The 20,155-nt window shown below is 42.8% G+C and overlaps 1 protein-coding gene across 4 annotated transcripts in view; it reads right to left on the reverse strand.

The window, feature by feature from the left end:
* NEBL (nebulette) overlaps positions 1-20,155 on the reverse strand; it is a 309,628-nt gene that overhangs the window by 40,302 nt on the left and 249,171 nt on the right. For 2 of the 4 annotated variants that reach the window (XM_040352493.1, XM_040352494.1), the window contains exons 9-13: positions 14,337-14,438; positions 13,164-13,268; positions 8,410-8,517; positions 2,828-2,935; positions 2,617-2,727 (exon numbers count right to left, since the gene is read on the reverse strand). The exons of the other annotated variants lie outside the window; for them this stretch is intronic. In XM_040352493.1, coding sequence (XP_040208427.1) covers positions 2,617-2,727; positions 2,828-2,935; positions 8,410-8,517; positions 13,164-13,268; positions 14,337-14,438 — 534 coding nt within the window. The remainder of the gene's footprint in view (positions 1-2,616; positions 2,728-2,827; positions 2,936-8,409; positions 8,518-13,163; positions 13,269-14,336; positions 14,439-20,155) is intronic. 4 annotated transcript variants of the gene reach the window in all.

Below are 20,155 nucleotides of genomic sequence, written 5' to 3' on the forward strand. Positions count from 1 at the left end.
GATGTTGAACGAGAAGGCCTGACTCACAGTCTCCACTCTAATTCATCCCAAAGGTGTTTATAGGGTTGAGGTCAGGACTCTGTGCAGGCCACCTTGTAGACAGCCTTCCCAGAAGAGTTGAAGTTGTTATAGCTGCAAAGGGTAAGCCAACTCAATATTGAACCCTACGGACTAAGACTGTGATGCCATTAAATTTCATGTGCATGTAATGGCAGGCGTCCCAATACTTTTGATAATCTAGTGTATATGTGTGTGTGTATATATATATATATATATATATATATATACAGTACAGACCAAAAGTTTGGACACCTTCTCATTCAAAAAGTTTTCTTTATTTTCATGACTATGGAAATTGTAGATTCACACTGAAGGCATCAAAACTATGAATTTACACATGTGGAATTATACATAACAAAAAAGTGTGAAACAACTGAAAATATATTTCATATTCTAGGTTCTTCAAAGTAGCCACCTTTTGCTTTGATTACTGCTTGGCACACTCTTGGCATTCTCTTGATGAGCTTCAAGAGGTAGTCACCTGGCGCAGCACCCCATCACTCTCCTTCTTGGTCAAATAGCCCTTACACAGCCTGGAGGTGTGTTTGGGGTCATTGTCCTGTTGAAAAATAAATGATGTTCCAACTAAAGCGCAAACCGGATGGAATAGCATGCCGCTGCAAGATGCTGTGGTAGCCATGCTGGTTCAGTATGCCTTCAATTTTGAATAAATCTCCAACAGTGTCACCAGCAAAGCACCCCCACACCCCCACATCTCCTCCTCCATGCTTCACGGTGGGAACCAGGCATGTAGAGTCCATCCGTTCACCTTTTCTGCGTCGCACAAAGACACGGGGGTTGGAACCAAAGATCTCAAGTTTGGACTCATCAGACCAAAGCACAGATTTCCACTGGTCTAATGTCCATTCCTTGTGTTCTTTAGCCCAAACAAGTCTCTTCTGCTTGTTGCCTTTCTTTAGCAGTGTTTTCCTAGCAGATATTCTACCATGAAGGCCTGATTCACACAGTCTCCTCTTACCAGTTCTAGAGATGTGTCTGCTGCAAAAGGTGGCTACTTTGACGATCCTAGAATATGAAATATATTTTCAGTTGTTTCACACTTTTTTGTTATGTATAATTCCACATGTGTTAATTCATAGTTTTGATGTCTTCAGGGTGAATCTACAATTTTCATAGTCATGAAAATAAAGAAAACTCTTTGAATGAGAAGGTGTGTCCAAACTTTTGGTCTGTACTGTATATATATTAATTTATTCCATGTAGAACAGAATTGACTTTAATGGCAGCAAAAACAGCTGCACCTACTTGCAATGCCAAGCATCCGCATAGTCATGTGGGAGGAAGGGGACTGCTCTGCCATGGGTTTAAATGTTTCTGGTAAGTGCGGAGTGTTGTCACCTGTGAGCACAGATTGGTAGATTTTGTCTGTCACCATTTCGGTATAGATTCACAGCAAGCACCTTTATTAATAATTGCAGCAAGCACTTTATTGAACGGCAAGTATTTTATTGATGACTTTTTTGGACTTTTATGAATTATTTGTCTTTTGCACAGAGCAACTTTTAAGGACATTATAGCACATTTTGATTACTTATTATGTTATTGCAATTTATTTAGCATGTTATAGTTTGGGCACATTCAGTGATTGTGAGGAGAGCGATTCCTGTCTTTTTTTATGGTCAACATTACTCATCTTTTACAGCTCTTCTCTAAGGGAGGTATTCTAATTTTGTACAGGTACCTAATATTTTTATATATTACTTTTTGTACTTGGGTTTAGATATTCTTTACATTACGAGGAGAAATTGGAATACCAAGAAAAAAACCAAACACTGAGAACATACAACCACTTTTCAGAATGTGTCCTCATGGTTGCTGAACCCCTGGACTCTGTAATAAAGGGCCACCATTTATACCACTAAGTTCTTCTCTTTTTATAATTACCGTATATACTTGAGTAAAAGCCGACCCGAATATAAGCCGAGGCACCTAATTTTACCACAAAAAAATGGGAAAACGTATTGACTCGAGTATAAGCCTAGGGTGCCCATTTGCATGCCTCACTTTGCCTTACTGTGTCCATGTGCATGCCTTTCTGTGCCCATGCCTCACTGTGTCCATTACTAGACTGATGTTTAACATGGGAGTCTATGGAGGGGGTGCATGGCTTTGAAAAATCGGTACTCACCAGCTGTAGGTCCCCCAGACAACAAACTTTGCACACTTATAGAGGAGAAATGGGGCTACATGTGTGCCAAGTTCCAGGTCCAGAGGACCTAGGACCGGACGGTACCGGGTTCCCAAATCACCGGAGAAATTACCGTTTAACATGGGAGTCTATGGAAGGGGTTCCCAGGTTTGAAAAATCGGTGCTCCCCGGCCGTAGGTCCCCCAGACAACAAACTTTTCACACTTGTAGAGGAAGAGTGGGGCTACATGTGTGCCAAGATTGGCCTATACCGGGTCCCCAAAGTCCGGGAGATCAGGCGCAAATTTGTGACTCGAGTATAAGCCGAGGGGGGCATTTTCAGCACAAAAAAATGTGCTGAAAAACTCGGCTTATACTCGAGTATATACGGTACTTTATCAGCTTACCTCATTTAGTATGTGTGCTGCATTTTTAACTCTTATCGAATCAGGAGTGTCTTCCAGACCAGTCAGTCCCTTTCCTTTGACACCTTCTTCTAGATCTTTCCTGTATTCTTTCTAGGGATAAAAACAATAAAACAAAAATGAAAAGCTTATCAAACAGTCATTATGCACATACAGTATATGAGAAGATAGCACTATGGTGTGTGAGCCATACCTCACTGAGCAGGCTAGTCGCATGTTTTGCATGCAGGAAGCTGGGTGTAAGGTCCAGGTCCACTGACGCTTTTCCTTTCCCTTCCTCAAAGTCTTTCCGATATAATTTCTGATCATGAAATAAAATGCAGGTAAATCTCTCAATATCTTGCAGCGAAATGTAACTTTCTGTATAAAACTCAAAAATGGATTCTATTTATTTAGTTTATAAGAGGCTTCAATGTTCGTCAAGGCCATTAAAGGTCTCATTGATTTGTTTTGACAAATTTCCGATTTTCGAATTTTCTAATTTTTCAAATTTCGAATTTTCAATTTTCGAATTTTCAAATTTGATGCCGCGTACACACGATTATTTTTCGGCATGAAAAAGACGTTGTTTTAAAAAAATGTCATTTAAAATGATCGTGTGTGGGCTTCACATCATTTTTCGGCTTCTGAAAAATTACAATTTTACTGCATTTTTTAACGACGTTTTAAACAATGTCGTTTTTCGGGTTGTAAAAAATGATCGTGTGTGGGCTAAAACAACGTTAAAACCCTGCGCATGCTCAGAAGCAAGTTATGAGACGGGAGCGCTCGTTCTGGTGAAACTACCGTTCATAATGGAGTAAGCACATTCATCACGCTGTAACAGACAGAAAAGCGCGAATCGTCTTTTACTAACACGGAATCAGCTAAATCAGCCCAAAGGGTGGAGTCATCCGCATGGAACTTCCCCTTTATAGTGCCGTCGTACGTGTTGTACGTCAACGCGCTTTGCTAGAGCATTTTTAAAAAACTATGGTGTGTGGGCAACGTCGTTTAACGATGAAGTTGGAAAAACTTTGTTTTTTTTAATGCCGAAAAATGATCGTGTGTACAGGCCATCAGAGTTTCAGGATTTTGGAATTTCCGAAACTTTGAATTTTTGAAATTCCAAATTTCCGAAATTCTAAATTTTCGCAATTCTAAATTTTTGAAATTCCAAATTTCCGAAATTCGGGAATTCGAAAATACGAAAATTCGGAAATTAGAAAATTCGAAATTTGAAAATTCTATAATTCAAAAATTCCCAAATTAAAAAATAGGAAATTTGAAAATTCACAATTTGAAGATTCGGAAATTCGAAAATTAGAATTTTCGAATTTCCGAATTTCAAATTTTCGTATTATAGAATTTCCAAATTCGTAATTTTCCGAATTCCAAATTTCTGAATTCTGAATTTTGGAATTAACTGAATTTATTTGCCAAGTGATAGTTGCCTTGGCCAATTGATAGGAGGTCAATTGATTTCACCCTAATTCTGCAATTGCACTTCTCTCTTCTGTCACTAGATGGCGGGGTATTTGATGGCATTAGAGAAGACAAGGGCATTGCAAGGACAGATTAGGAATGAATGAGGTGTCTCAGCCAATGGGCAGGGATTTTCTTGGTCCCTTGGCTTGCTGGGAGAGCCTTTAGATTTGGGTGAGGTCAGGTGATCGGGGTTCTGTGCCACCTGGATGGCTGTCTGGGTGGATGTGTTTTGTATTGCCCCGGCCTGCTAGGCCAGAGCCTGAGGGGACATCTGGCTCCCAGTCTATCTAAAGGCCGCTATGTAGGGTGCTACATATGTATTACACATGCAATAATTGGTATATTATGAAGATAATTTGAATATCATTGAGCATTTTTTAGAATTCAAAGTCTTACTGAAAGGACAACAGTACACCTGTAGTGGGCTTACCGATGGAAAGGGATCAGCTTTGAGTTTGAGTCGAACTCATGTTCGACTCAAACATTTCCTGTTCGGCGAACAACGAACAATTTGGGGTGTTCGCGGCAAATTCGAAAAGCCGCGGAACACCCTGTTAAAGTCTATGGGAGAAATCTAAAGTGCTAATTTTAAAGGCTAATATGCAAGTTATTGTCCTAAAAAGTGTTTGGGGACCTGGGTCCTGCACCAGGGGACATGTATCAATGCAAAAAAAGTTTTAAAAACTGCAGTTTCGGGAGCAGTAAATTTAATAATGCTTAAAGTGAAACAATAAAAGTGAAATATTCCTTTAAATTTCGTACCTAGGGGGGTGTAAAGTAAGCATGTGAAATAGCACATGTTTCCCGTACTTAGAACTGTCTCTGCACAAAGTGTCATTTCTGAAGGAAAAAAAGTCACTTAAAACTGACTTGCGGCTATAATGAATTGTCGGCTCCTGGCAATTCAGAGAGAATTCATTCATAAAAAAAAGCGTGGGGTCCCCCCTCAAATTCAATAACCAGGCCCTTCAGGTCTGGTATGGATATTAAGGGGAACCCCGCCGTCCAACGTTGTCAGTATCCAGCGACGGGTGATCTCCTCTCCGGTCCAGCGATGAGAAGATCGTCCGGGACCCAGAGCGCAGCATCGTCGGGCCCCCTATGTCCACCGGAGACAGCCCGGCGAATGACGCTGCTGAAGATAGTGACATTTCTTATATAGGTGAAGCGGGGCCACCCGTCATGTGACCCCGTCCCCCTCTGACGCACCCTCTGCTACGTCACTGGGGAAGCCCATGTCATAGCTTCAGCAGCGTCATTCGCCAGGCTGTCTCCAGTGGACACAGGCGGCCGGCGATGCTGCGCTCTGGATCCTGGACGATCTTCTCATCGCTCGACCAGAGAGGAGATCACCCGTCGCTGGATACCGACAACGTTGGAGCGGGGAGCCGGGACCGAGAGTGGATTACCTGATGAAGTCACGAGGTGCGTGACGTAACGCCGTAGGGAGTCAGACCGAGATTTACATCCGCACAAGCCGGAGGCCACTGGACGTCAGGCGGTATATAGAACGCCGCGTCCCCGGGAATTTTAAAAATACAACATTGCATGCGCCCATCCTTGCTCTGTTTGCTTTGCTTGATTTTAATATTTTTTTGCTACAATAAATGCGCGCAAGCTTTAATATACTACACTATCGGAGGCATTTGTTCTTCCCTCTCTGTCCCCATTCCACCCGTACTGAGGACCATGGAGCCTGGAGCTATTTAACAGCCGGAGCAGTAGGAGTGATCCACAGTCGGGGACGCAAGATTATCCATTGTGGAGTCCTTACTATATGCTTATATATAGCACCCTGCAGGTAAGGGTACTACATTACCTATCAGGATAGTCCACTAATTGTCTGAGGGAAGAAAATAGAGTTTCAGAAGTTCACCTTTTCAGACTCACCTGGCATAGAGACTGTCTGTCATTTTGGATCTTCTTTATTTATTTATTTATTTATTTTTATTTATTTTATTGTATTTTTTGAAGCTTCAGCACTTGCACTTTACCACCTCTGGACACTTTTGAACACACAGAGATTTATTTATTCATTTATTTATATTTATATCATTTCATGTCCACATCCTTGTGTTAATTCTGGGTTTGTTTTTTTTCCCAGTTGATAATTTTTCACTTATCACAGTGCAGTTATTGATTATATGTGTACACGTATTATTGGAATCATCCTCTGTTATGGTCACGATCACCTATTTGAAGCGCTTATCACTTGTTTATAGATATTTGATTTTTGTGTTATGTGAACACTCTTAGATATAGCTGCATCAGATATATATGTATGATCACTGCTTTATTATCATCACTGTATACTCACAGTAGCGCATTGAATTTTTTCACTTTTTCATTCATGGATTACCACTGCTGGATTTTTATTTATTTTTTTAACAAAGGACTTTTTTCCACTGTGTATGTGTGTTTTTTTACAACTATTTACACTTCCTTCGTGAAATGGTAGGGGTACAATGTACCCTCATTACCAATTCACATAGGGGGGGGCCAGGATCTGGGGGTCCCCTTTGTTAAAGGGGTCTTCCAGATTCTGATAAGCCCCCCTCCCGCAGACCCCCAGAACCACCGGGCAAGGGTTGTGGGGATGAGGCCCTTGTCCCCATCAACATGGTTGAGGGCATTTGGCCCGGTATGGTTCAGGTTCACGTAACCTGACCGGCCGCAGAAAAGAGGGGGGCAGAGTGCGCCCCCCCTCTTTTCTGCGGCCGGTCAGGTTACGTGCTCGGATAAGGGGTCTGGTGTGGATTTTGGGGGAACTCCCCGACATTTTTTTTTTAAATTTGGGGTGGAGTTTCCCTTAAAATCCACACCTGACCTGAAGGGTCTGGAATGGAAATTTGGGGGGAACCCCACGTAATTTTTTTCTTAAATTGACAGCGGGGTTCCTCTTAATATCCAAACCAGACCTGAAGGGCCTGGTTATTGAATTTGGGGGGACCCCACGCTTTTTTTTTTTTCTTCTTTATGAATGAATTCTCTCTGAATTGCCGTGAGACGACAATTCATTATAGCTGCGAGTCAGTTTTAAATTACTTTTTTTCCTTCAGAAATGACACTTTGTGCAGAGACAGTTCTAAGTACGGAAAACATGCGCTATTTCACATGCTTACTTTACACCCCCCCTAGGTACGAAATGTAAAGTAATATTTCACTTTTATCGTTTCACTTTAAACATTCACTGCTCCTGAAAAAAATGCAGTTTTTAAAACTTTTTTTTGCATTGGTACATGTCCCCTGGGACAGGACCCAGGTCCCCAAACCCTTTTTAGGACAATAACTTGCATATTAGCCTTTAAAATTAGCACTTTAGATTTCAAACGTTCGAGTCCCATAGACTTTAACGGGGTTCTAAAGTTCACACGAACATTTGGTGTGTTCACAGGTTCTGGTGCGAACCGAACAGGGGGGTGTTCGGGTCATCCCTACCCGTGGATGCCAGCCACCTATACTACCTAGTCTGTAGTTTCAAGTGGGATGTAACAATTCTCCAATGGAGGAGGAACAAATATTCCCACTCCATCCAAAACTGTAAGAGCCGGTTCACACAGGGACGACTTGGGATCCGACTTCAAGTCGCCGACATGAGAAAATCAATGTAAGTGAATGAGAGCCGTCTTAATGTACACTACTGAAGTTGCTCCGACTTCAGAAAAGGTTCCTGTACCTCTTCAATCCGACTTGTAGGCAACTTGTACCCATTGATTTCCATGGAAGTCTCCTCCAAGTCGGATCACTGTCTTAACTGAAGCAACTTTACAGGAAGAGAAACTAGTTTTCTCAGGCAAACCCCTCCCTCCCACTGAGCTGATTATTCTTTGAGGCTGGATTCACACTTGTGCGGTGCGAATCTTGAGGGGGTACTCCACGCCAATTTTTTTATAAAAAAAACGGCATGGGTTCCCCCTCCAAGGGTATACCAGGCCTTCTGCTGGGCTCCTCCGCTATTTTCTTCCAGCTCTTTTACTAGCGGCGGCCCGGTCTTCTGCGTCGTCTTCCCTCTTCTCTTCTTCCGATGTTGACTCTTCCGTTGTAAGTCGCCCCAAGTCGCGCTGTGGTTCACGCTCAAGTCGTGTCCAAGTCGCCTGGCAAAGTCGTGCACAAAGTCGTGTTGCCCCTGTGTGAACCAGCTCTTAAGTGTAGTCAAAGTAGAATGTTATTCACAAACTAAAATATTTTTATTCTCTTGCAAAAAGTACATCCTGTCATCCTACCACAGATTCTTATTATACCGTTTTGCAACATTTTTCATATTGGTATCCCATATACTGTAAAACAAGGTTAGCACTATATACCAACCTCACTTTGCATTTTCTGAGCCTCCTTGGAGACGTAGTATGATGGGGTGTCAACAAACTCCAGCATGGATTTACCCTTTGATTTTTCATACTTCTCCTTATATTTTACCTATAAATAACAAAAACATATAACACTGCTGGAAGAAATGACAATCACATTTGTGCTAGTTGTAATCAAAAAGTATTTTCTTTTAGAGGTCTGCTATCCTGAAAGAAAGAAAAAAGAGCTTTTTCACACAATTTAAAAGTTATAAGAGTGCGAGCTGGTGTCCGTTGTGTCTGAAACAGTGAGGGGCGCTGTTTTGTGTTGTTACAGGTCACCCTTTGCTTTTTTTTTCTTTATTGCAATGTCACAAAAATGACACTTTATTCGAGACTTTGCATTGCAGCAGATTCCAATGTTCTATGACACATGTGTCAAACACAAGGCCCGCGGGCCGAATCCAGCCCCCAAGGCCATTTCACCTCTCTTGCAGCTGCAGCACCCTCCTTTGTCTCCGCCCCCATCTTGTCTCAGCAGTTGGCAACACAGAGGAGGACGGGACTTCTCATGCAGATCCTGCGCCTCTTCGTGCAGCTGCGGAGAGACTCACCTCTGCCCCCCTTCCTATCACGGCAGTAGGCAGCAAAAAGGATGACATAACTCCTCCTCCAGATCCTGCGCCTCTCTGTGCAGCTGCGGAAAGGCTCATCTCTGTCTCCCCCTGTTCTGTCGCAGCATGTGGCAGCAGGAAGGAGGGTTACAATTCTACAGATTCTGTGACTCTCTGTGCTGCCACAGTACCACCGGTCTCTGCCTCCCTTTGAATTGACTCCAACCCTCCTTCGGTCCTTCTACAGACCCTGCACTTTCTGCTTCCCAACCCCAACCCAGCTTCTTCCTGGCAGCAGCACAAGGTAAGGGGGGTGCACTGGTATGTAAAGGAGGGTGATGGACACTCGACTTCTGATGGTGAGGGGATCTTGACATCTGATGTAAAAAGGGGGCTGGGGTGCTCTGGACATCAAGTCTTACAGATACAACCGGCCCTTTGAGGGCAACCATAATGCTGATGTGGCTCGTAATAGAATCGAGTTTGACACCCCTGCTCTACGGTGATGTGACATGTGGGCTGCATAAAAACTTAGCATGTTTGCATTTTTACGCAATGTACTGCGACCCACCTCAACGCAGCTCATCAGAGATAGTATAAATAAAACCTTAATGCTGAAATCTCTAAATATAACTAGCTATTGGGTAGCGTACAGCTCAGTTTCTGGCCTACCCTCTACACTACATCATGCTGATTGAGTAGCACAGATTACATAAGCAGCAAGTAAGGAAGCTTCTTTTGCATCATAGAAGATTATGATTTTTCCTGGTTCAGACATACCAATCCATTACATGCTGAGATGGGGTAATTGTGGGCTTCATTCACACGGATGCACAGATTTGCAGGAAGATTCGTACAGCCTGTCATTGATTGTTACAGGCTGGCTGCACATGTCTGCATTAAACACCTAAGACTCCCAAAGTGCATAAACATGGCCTGCCGCACCTATGTAGGGATCTACGCATCGGTGTGAATGAGGCCTTAAAGTTTGGGAAACCAAACTTAAAGGGTCACTAAAGGGAAAAAATGTTTTTGCTGAAATGACTGTTTACAGGGTATAGAGACATAATAGTTAACTGATTCCTTTTAAAAATGATTAAAAATAGATAAAAATCAATCATATAATGTGGCTGCAGTTTAGTTTCGTTTTTGCTGTTGTTTCCTGGTTCTCTGATGTACAGAGCCAGAGAGCCAATACAGGGCAGGGAAGGTTTTGCAAAACGAAACTGGATTGGTACTGAGAAGTTTTAGACACACAGTAATCACACCTCCTTGATTAGTCACCACAGTGAGAAATCTCCCAGTACTGTGTTGATCAGGAAACAGACAACCAGGAAGTGTCCAGAACAGAGAGGAATTACAGCAACATCAAAGCAAAAACGAACAATGAGGACATGAAACCAGGACTGCAGTAAGGTAAAGGAAGCTATTTAGCTAAAAAAAGAAATTCCTTTAGTGACCCTTTAAAAGGGAGCTTGTGTCATTAGCTACTAATAGATGCTGACTTTTAATGGCAAAAGATAAAGTCCCATAAGCCGCACATCATGAAGAAGACCCATGTGCATGAAGTGAGATGAATGGCAGCCTCAGCCCAGACTCCAGTCAGGCCATGCCCCCAAGACATTTCGCTCTGCCCCTTGGAGCTTAATCATGATGTACATGGGTCTCCTTCATGATGTATGGCTTATGGATCTTTTCCTTTGACATTGCTGCAGCTTGGAGCTAGGATGAGCTCCCTGTCTGCACTCACAGCGGTCTAGTTGAATCTTTACCTCTCTGAATGGCGCCTTATTCTAATGGGCATACTTAAAGTGATTGTAAGCCTTCGTTTTTTTTTTTATTTAAAATAACAAACATGTCATACCTACCTCTACTGTGCAGCTCATTTTGCACAGAGTGGTCCCGAACGTCCTCTTCTGGGGTCCCTCGGCATCTCTCGCGACTCCTCCTCGCATCAGATAACCACCTAGGAGAAGCAATCTCCCGGAGGGTTACATTGCGGGCGTACTCCCGAGTCCAGCATTTGGCCCCCCGGCGCCCGCGTCACTGGATTTGATTGAGAGCAGCAGGAGACAATGGTTGTGCTGCTATCAATCTATCCAGTTAAGAGAGGGACAGCGTGTCTCTGCCGAGGGAAATACGGGGCTTAGGTAAGTAAAACTTGGGGGGTTGGGGGGCCGATCACTGGTATAAACTCCTATACGGGACATGTTTTGCCTGCATGGGGTGCACAGCATCTATGCGCAGGTAGTCCCATTCATGTCAATTGGGAGGAAGCGTTGTGTTCTTGCAGTCGTTGCTTCCCAATTGACATGACTGGGGCTGCCTGCATGGGGATGTACAAAACACCTCTGCATCCCATGCAGGCAAAACACAGCCCTTACACGTGCATGCCTATGTGAAGGAGGCCTTAAAAAACAGGCACACACCAGCCCATGGAGTGCAGCGCTGTCTTCCCTAGAGCCGTCTCTTCAGCACACTTTGGATTCCAGCCTCCAGTGCCGCCATCTTGGATGTGGGAGCCACCTGAGCCACCTGCAACTTCCTAATGTATCTCAGACGGCTCCCCATTGCTCATGTGTGAGATTGTGTGGCACTGTGGTTCTTCAAATATACACTAAAAAACCGCGCTAACACAACACCATAAATATAGGCAGCGGCTAGCGTGTGATGACAAGAAAAATAAACAATATAAAAAGCCGCGCCAAATAACAAAATGAATATAATAGTACAACAGTCCACAGGTAGTGTAAGTAATAGTGGATATTGGATTGATTCTCCAGCAGAGACAAAAACACTGTATTGATCAGAGGCTGATTTGCATGTGAAGATGTTGATTTTTCAATGCACCAGGTGACATGCATACAGTGTGTGAGATCCCACCACCGGAATTGTATATCAGCTTACCAGATAGCAAGCCTTTGGTGCAGTTGGCTATAACCCAGCCACGGCCTTTAAATCCCCCGGGCTCAGATTTCCAATCAAAAGACAGCTGAGGTTTGAAGTTGGTATGTATTTCCGATTTAGGACACCCCACAATTCATCAGCAACCACAGTATACCGATAAGCGTAACCCAATCCGGCTCACATGTAGACAGGAGAATAGAAAGGGACGCAATAGCGTGATATCGTAGGTATACAAATTTATTTAAGAAAGTAATGTACTTACACTTAGGCAGTATAAACACAGCATTAAACAGATAAAACAAGCCGGCCGGCTTACGGAGCCCTCCTCCTAGGCGTGGTGACGTCACTGACGCTGCCTCCAGACGCGTTTCGTCCTATTGGACATTCTCAATGGGGAATGAGAATGTCCAATAGGACGAAACGCGTCTGGAGGCAGCGTCAGTGACGTCACCACGCCTAGGAGGAGGGCTCCGTAAGCCGGCCGGCTTGTTTTATCTGTTTAATGCTGTGTTTATACTGCCTAAGTGTAAGTACATTACTTTCTTAAATAAATTTGTATACCTACGATATCACGCTATTGCGTCCCTTTCTATTCTCCTGTCTACATGTGAGCCGGATTGGGTTACGCTTATCGGTATACTGTGGTTGCTGATGAATTGTGGGGTGTCCTAAATCGGAAATACATACCAACTTCAAACCTCAGCTGTCTTTTGATTGGAAATCTGAGCCCGGGGGATTTAAAGGCCGTGGCTGGGTTATAGCCAACTGCACCAAAGGCTTGCTATCTGGTAAGCTGATATACAATTCCGGTGGTGGGATCTCACACACTGTATGCATGTCACCTGGTGCATTGAAAAATCAACATCTTCACATGCAAATCAGCCTCTGATCAATACAGTGTTTTTGTCTCTGCTGGAGAATCAATCCAATATCCACTATTACTTACACTACCTGTGGACTGTTGTACTATTATATTCATTTTGTTACTGTGGTTCTTCAGCCTCCTGTTATGTGTCTCAGGAGGCTGCAGGTAGGGTGAGGGAGGGACAATCTGATCTAGTCATCCTCGCCTGGGTTAGGACTGAGGAATGGATCACTGACAAAAAAAAGGTACCCGCTCCACGGAAAAAATGAATCCGAAAATTGGTTAGAGGCCGGGGGAAGGAAATTGAAGGGCCACTTTAGTTTCAGGAAAACTTGCCACTGTGCTTATTATTATTTTTATTAATATCATCATCATGATTATTGCTATTACCTGGCTCTGGAGTACAGCATTTTCTTTATGATGAATTTGCTCTGCTGTACCTAAACCGAAATGGTAGTTTCCCTTGTTTTCTTCAAACTGTTTCTTGTAGGTGGCCTGTAAGGAATAACAAACATTATATGAAAATGTTTAAAACACAGATAAAACAATTCTATCTGTATTTATTAAGGAAATGTTATTTCAAAAGGTGAAACCTGTTTACATGACGTTCACACTGCCCAGTGTTGCCTCCCGGCATAAGTACATCACATATCCTAGGAGGCTCAGGCCTCGTACACACGACCGAGTTTCTCGGCAAAAACCAGCAAGAAACTTGCTGAGAGATATTTTTTGGCCGAGGAAACCGGTCGTGTGTACATTTTCGTAGAGGAAACGGTCGAGAAACTCGACGAGCCAAAAAGAGAGCAAGTTCTCTATTTCCTTGACGGGAATGGAGAAACTTGCCTTGTCGAGTTCCTCGACAGCCTAACAAGGAACTCGACGAGGAAAACGATGTGTTTCGCCTGACGAGTAACTTGGTCGTGTGTGCAAGGCCTTAGCCTTTCATTGAAGAACAGAAGTAGGGGGCTGGCCTATCGGCACGTCATCGAGAAGCCCGTTCGCTGGAACCGGAAGAGCCGGTGGGCCTCTCGATGACGTCAGAACATGGTGTCGCGGGATGGAGCTGTGGCCAGACATGAGATGATCTCAGCGGGTCAATGCTGGTTCCACTGGATGGGTGAGTATCTGAAATGTGCAGATACCATCATCAGGTAAGCAGTGCAAAAAAATAAAAAATAAAATGGGGAGGTCAGCTGGAGTTCCTCTTTGAGAATCACTTTAATTAATTTACAAAAATGTAGTAACATTAGTGTTCTTTTTCTCAGGTTTCCCATCCTCCCTCATTTTCACTTGATTATTCTGCAAGTAACACGCTTCCTTTTCTAGGATGGCTATACTCATTCCTTCACTGCTTCCATGGAGGATACCATGGTTTTTGCTCTGTTACATTAGACAGACCATTCAAATGAATGGCTTACCCTAATGCAATGCACATTTAATGCACCACAGCGGACCAGATTTGTGTAAAAGGGCCCTGTAATGTTATGTAAGCACACATTTTGAAAGCAGAAAGCACTTTTTAAACCCAAAGAAGAACACACAGTATTCCCCCTATGTATTTACATTGCTCTGCATCTTGCTGGTCTTCAGGGTGTGTTCCAAATGAAGAAGGTTTGGGATGTCTACTGAAGGGTCATATAAGCTCTGCTTGTCCTTATATTTCACCTGAAAAATACAGCACACACATAAGCAGACAAATTAACCCAGGGCCAGTTAACAGCCATGTATTTATTCTCCTAAAAGCATAAATTCACAGCAAACTGCTACATACACATTTTAAATGTTTCCCTATTTTACCTGCAATAAAAAGTGTTTGGGGACCTGGGTCCTGCCCCAGGGGGCATATATCGATGCAAACAAAAGTTTTAAAACTTTTTTTCGGGAGCAGTGATTTTAATAATGCTTAAATTAAAACAATAAAAGTGAAAGATTCCTTTAAATTTCGTACCTGGGGGGTGTCTATAGTATGCCTATAAAGTATCGCATTTTTCCATGTTTAGAAGAGTCCCTGCACAAAATTTAATTTCTAAAGGAAAAAAGTCATTTAAAACTACCCGGGGCTATAATGAATTGTCGGGTCCTGGCAATACAGATAAAAGTCATTGAAAAACACGGCATGGGTTCCCCACCCCCCAGACCATTACCAGGCCCTTTGGGTCTGGTATGAATATTAAGGGAAACCCCGAAACCAATTTTTTAAAAAAAAATGCGTCGGGGTCCCTCCAAATTCCATACCAGGCCCTGGTATTGTCGTGATCGGCTCTCGAAAGCTGTGTAGTCACAATCAGACTTTGATACGATCGCTTTGAAAGCGGCATTTTTTCGTACGATTTTCTGAACACTCCACTATTATAGCAGTTCAAGAGTGGAGATTCCGAATTACAAAAAAAGCCCATAGGTGACTTGTTCTCTTTAACATCAGATCCAATGTGAATAATATTTTTTCTTTTATTGTATTTTGACTTTGCTTGGAAAAATTTGACAAGAGCTGATGAGTCATTTTCCATCCAGCAGCTTCTCAGGGTTGAGCACTAAATGCACCCTATCATTTCCATTTAACAAGCATTCAAAAACTAACACAACCTTACCTTGTAAACACATGAATGTTTTTATTATGTTGGCATACACTGTTATTTCTTTCACACTCACCTAGGGAGGCCAATTGGCTGAAAGATCAAATTAAGAAGTTTTCTTTAGAATCCGGCTTCTATAATGTTACGTAATGATCTCCAGCAGCCACAAATTGACCCCCTTTTACCATTATGACACATTGAGGGTTATTTATGAAAGACAAATCCACTTTGCACTACAAGTGCAAACTACAAGTGCAAAGTGCACTTGAAATTGCACTGAACGTGCACTTGGAAGTGCACTCGCTGTAAATCTGAGGGGTAGATCTGCTGATTTTATTATCCAATCATGTGCAATCTAAAATGCTGTTTTTTATTTTCCTTGCATGTCCCCCTCGGATCTACAGCGACTGCACTTCCAAGTACACTTTCAGTGCAATTTCAAGTACACACGATCATTTTTCAGCATGAAAAAAACATCGTTTTTAAAAAATGTCATTTAAAATGATCGTGTGTGGGCTTCACATCATTTTTCAGGTTCTGAAAAACGAAAAAAAATTTTTTTCGAACTTGCTTAATTTTTTAACATCGTTTTAAACAATGTCGATTTTCAGGTTGTAAAAGATGATTGTGTGTGGGCTAAACCGACGTTAAAAACCCGCGCATGCTCAGAAGCAAGTTATGAGACGGGTGCGCTCATTTTGGAAAAACTACCATTCATAATGGAGTAAGCACATTCATCACGCTGTAACAGACAGAAAAGCGTGAATCGTCTTTTACTAACACGGAATTAGCTAAAGCAGCCCAAAGGCGAATGGAACTTCCCCTTTATAGTGCTGTTGTACGTGTTGTACGTCACCGCGCTTTGCTAGAGCATTTTTTAAAAACGATGGTGTGTGGGCAACGTCGTTTTAATGATGAAGTTGGAAAAACAAAGTTTTTTCTACATGCTGAAAAACATTGTTTTTTTTCATGCCGAAAAATGATCGTGTGTACGCGGCATTATAGTTTGCACTTGTAGTACAATGTGGATTTGCCTTTAGTAAATAACCCCCATTATCTGCAGGCCCTTCAAACTCTTTTGATTTTTTGGTCTTGTTAACATGCCTGGATTTCCATGTCTTTGAAAACCTCACTATAGATGGACAGGTTATCACCAGATCAGAAAGTTTTCTGTAAAGCTGTGTGATAATTTATTGTGGGCAAATAATTGTACTGGCAGACTGCAGAGACTAAAGATGGCGGTGTGGACAGGCCCGCTGCCGAAGACCCGATTACACACTGATTTAACAGAGGGGGGGCCAATCAGCAAGATGTCCGCTGGTCACCCGCAGTCGATCCAAAGAGAGGCAGAAATGCGGTCTGCCCATGTAAACAAGGCAGATCCCCGTTCTGACAGGGGAGAAGATGAAGGTCTTGTGTTCCTGCTAAGCAGGAGCACGGATCTTTGTCTTCCTCCAGTCAGAGCATCCCCCACACAGTTAGCAAGCACTCCCAGGGAACACATTTAATCCTTTGAGCGCCCCAGATGTTAACCCCTTCCCTGCCAGTGTCATTAGTACAGTGATAGTGCATTTTTTTTTAGCACTGATCACTGTATTAGTGTCACTGATCCCCAAAAAGTGTCACTTAGTGTCAGATTTGTCCGTCGCAATGTCGCAGTCCCGCTAAAAATCACGAAATTGCCTAAATTGATGCAGATTTTTTTTTTTCTATTGGATGTGTTTTATATTCTGATTAATGCAGAAGACACATATAATGTCTCCTCTGAAGTAAGATGCATCTACCTGTCTGCTCTCAGCATTCACTGATATGTAGACTGAGCTGCATATGCGCAGCTCAGTTTACAGCGCCAGCATGCTCCCTGTGCCAGTATGACTAGCTTCTACGCATGTGCAGGATTAACATCATCCCAAGCCGAACAATGAAGATGGCAAACTAAAGAAGATGAGGGACAGAGATGGTTGCAGGAAAGATGAGTATAGCGCTCTTCAGTTCCACTTGAATTCCTTTATATTTCAAAAACATTTGACTATATTTTTCTCCACATTTACATGCAGACCAAGCTGGTCAGCAAAATTAGCTATATGGGCTAGGACACTAACACTGTCCCTAGGTGCTTAAAACAGTCAACCTTTACTCATGTGGTTTACATTTTTTTTTTTTTCTCTAACTGCTAGCTGCACTTATGGCCCGTACACACGATCCGGAAAAAAACCCCGCTTTCTAATCGATTTTCTGATATCCCGATCGGGACAGTTCATCCGATATTATCCGATCGGACGAATTTTTCTCGTACAATACCAGATCGTAGATTTTCATTTACAGGCGGTCTCCTAGTTACAAACATCAGACTTACAAACGACTCCTACTTACAAACGGAGGGTGACAACAGGAAGCGAGAGGAAATCTCCCCTAGGAAGGGAAATTCACTCCTGTAAGAGTTAATATGGGAAAAAGGTGTCTCCACTGAAGCTTTATCACCAATCCTTGTTTCCACAACAACATTTTCTAAATCCAATTGTCATTGGGACAGGAAGTGAGGTAAAATTTTCTGAACAGGGGCACAAACTACAAAACAAACATTATAGGGGTGATAACCCTTCCCAATGCTATACGAAAAGCTTAAAAATATTTTTTTGGGTTGGAACTACACTTAAAAAATGTACCTGTTCCAACTTACACTCTGATTCAACTTAACAAACCTACAGACCCTATCTTGTTTGTGACCTGGGGACCGCCTGTAATCAGTATAGTTGTCGTCCGGAAATATAATAGAAATACACTACAACATATGACATCCCTTCCAATTTTTTATTTTTTCGTATGAGAATTTTTGTCACTTTAGTAACCTCTTTTACGATATGTGACTAGCATGCAAAAAACAAACAAACGACCTGTCGTCTAATTTTCGGATTGTGTGTGTACGGGCCATTAGACTTCAATTTCAACCAGGGTTCCACCACAGGTACCTAGGGGCAGACTGATCCCCGCCATCACCCCAAAGAGCAGAATTTTCAACTTCCATTGGTTACTTCTACATTGATCATTAATGCAAAGGGCACTTTTCTATTGTATGGGAGTCACTTCTCCACTGACCACCAATGCTTGTGTTTTTCTACTGACCTCTAATGTAAGGAGGCATTTCTCTATGAATGTGTAGGGGAACACTACATTTTTTTTAATTGACGGTGTTTATTCTTTTTTTTCTTTACAACTTTTCAATCACTCTTATGATCTTAATGGTGATATGTTCCATCCTTCATCACCAAACACACTGTCAATCCACCACCAGCTGTAGAGACTGCTTACCGACTCCTGGTGACCCCTTGTTATAGGCAGGCCGATCGCTACAGGACAGGCAAAACAAACAATTGCTTGGGGCCCCCGAGCTGGCCTGGGGCCCCCAACTTCCGCTTCCCAGGCTGTAGCATGGCCGAGCTTCTCCTCCTGCCTCCTGGAGTCCTGTCATTCCTTAGTGTTCACTTCCTTTCAGTCCAGCCGGGAACACAGGAAACTGAATCTAATGGACCCCACGGTACCCGGCCCGGGCACTATCTGATAGGAGACTGGGGACCCATAATGATAGAACACCGGACTGACAGGAGGAAGAGGAGCTCGGCCACACTACAGCGGCAGCCTACAGGGAAGAAGGGGAGGTGAGAATAGAGAAACATAGGGACTGGGGGAGAGTAAGAACATGGGTGTAAAAAATGAGTGAAGCGCTAACGTAGGCTTTGTGTGTGGGAGGGGCGGTGCTTGGGCCCCCCCCAATTTTGCTTGGGGCCCCCAAATTCCTTCAAACAGCCCTGGTTATAGGGGGTCAATATACGCATATGGTTTAACACCCAGCCGATGCCTTTATCCACGTTATCAGCGCTGCTCCGCACTTCCGGTGTCATCCGTCAGGTAGGAATGAAGTTTGGTACCAAGAAAACTATACATAGTTAAAATCCCTTAGCAAGTTTTATTATATAAAATCCGTAAACTCACAGCATAAAAATAAAACTTGGTGTGTTGGCCATACACAACCAAATACAAAAGGCCCCGGCTGGGCTAAGCCCTATGCGTATATTGACCCCCTATAACAAGGGGTCACCAGGAGCCGATAAGCAGTCTCTACAGCTGGTGGTGGAGTCGCAGTGTGTTTGGTGATGGAGGATGGAGGATGGAACATGTCACCATTAGGATCGTTTTCTTCACATATCACTATGGTGGACAATCTTTGCATTTTCTCAGATCATTAGGATCGTTTCATTTCACATCTCACTATTGTGAACAATTTTTGTATTTTGGACTCCTCTTCACCTATTGATTTATGATTTGTCATTTATGAAGCGTGATTTTTAAAATGTTCTAGTATTGTTTGTGTTTGTGTTCCACACCGAATTTCTGCTTTAATTTTAATCTAATTTTATAGATGTTCTTTAGCGCAGTTTTCACATTAATATTTACAATCAGCACTTAAGAGCCGCAAATAAAAGAGTTTTCCCAGTGGATTCCCTAAAAATTATTTCCAGCATTCCTCTGATGTAAAAAGGTCGATAAAGGCTGATCTAAGATTACCCTGTCCAGGGTGAGAATGGTGCTGTGACATTTTACTGGAGAACTAACAGCATTGTCACCCTGTTAACAGAAGTGGTAAATCAAGGATCTACTGGCAGGATCACCAGGTAAAAAAGCTATATTTCAGGGAGACTCAGAGGAATGGGCGAACGGTTCGGCCTGAGCATAAGTTCGGGCCAAACTTTGTTTGTTCGATGTTCTGGCGAACACCGAACAATATGCTGAGTTCGGGGAAAATTCGAAAGC

The sequence above is a fragment of the Rana temporaria genome, chromosome 5 (assembly GCF_905171775.1).
Source record: "Rana temporaria chromosome 5, aRanTem1.1, whole genome shotgun sequence".
In the NCBI taxonomy this organism is placed as follows: domain Eukaryota; kingdom Metazoa; phylum Chordata; class Amphibia; order Anura; family Ranidae; genus Rana; species Rana temporaria.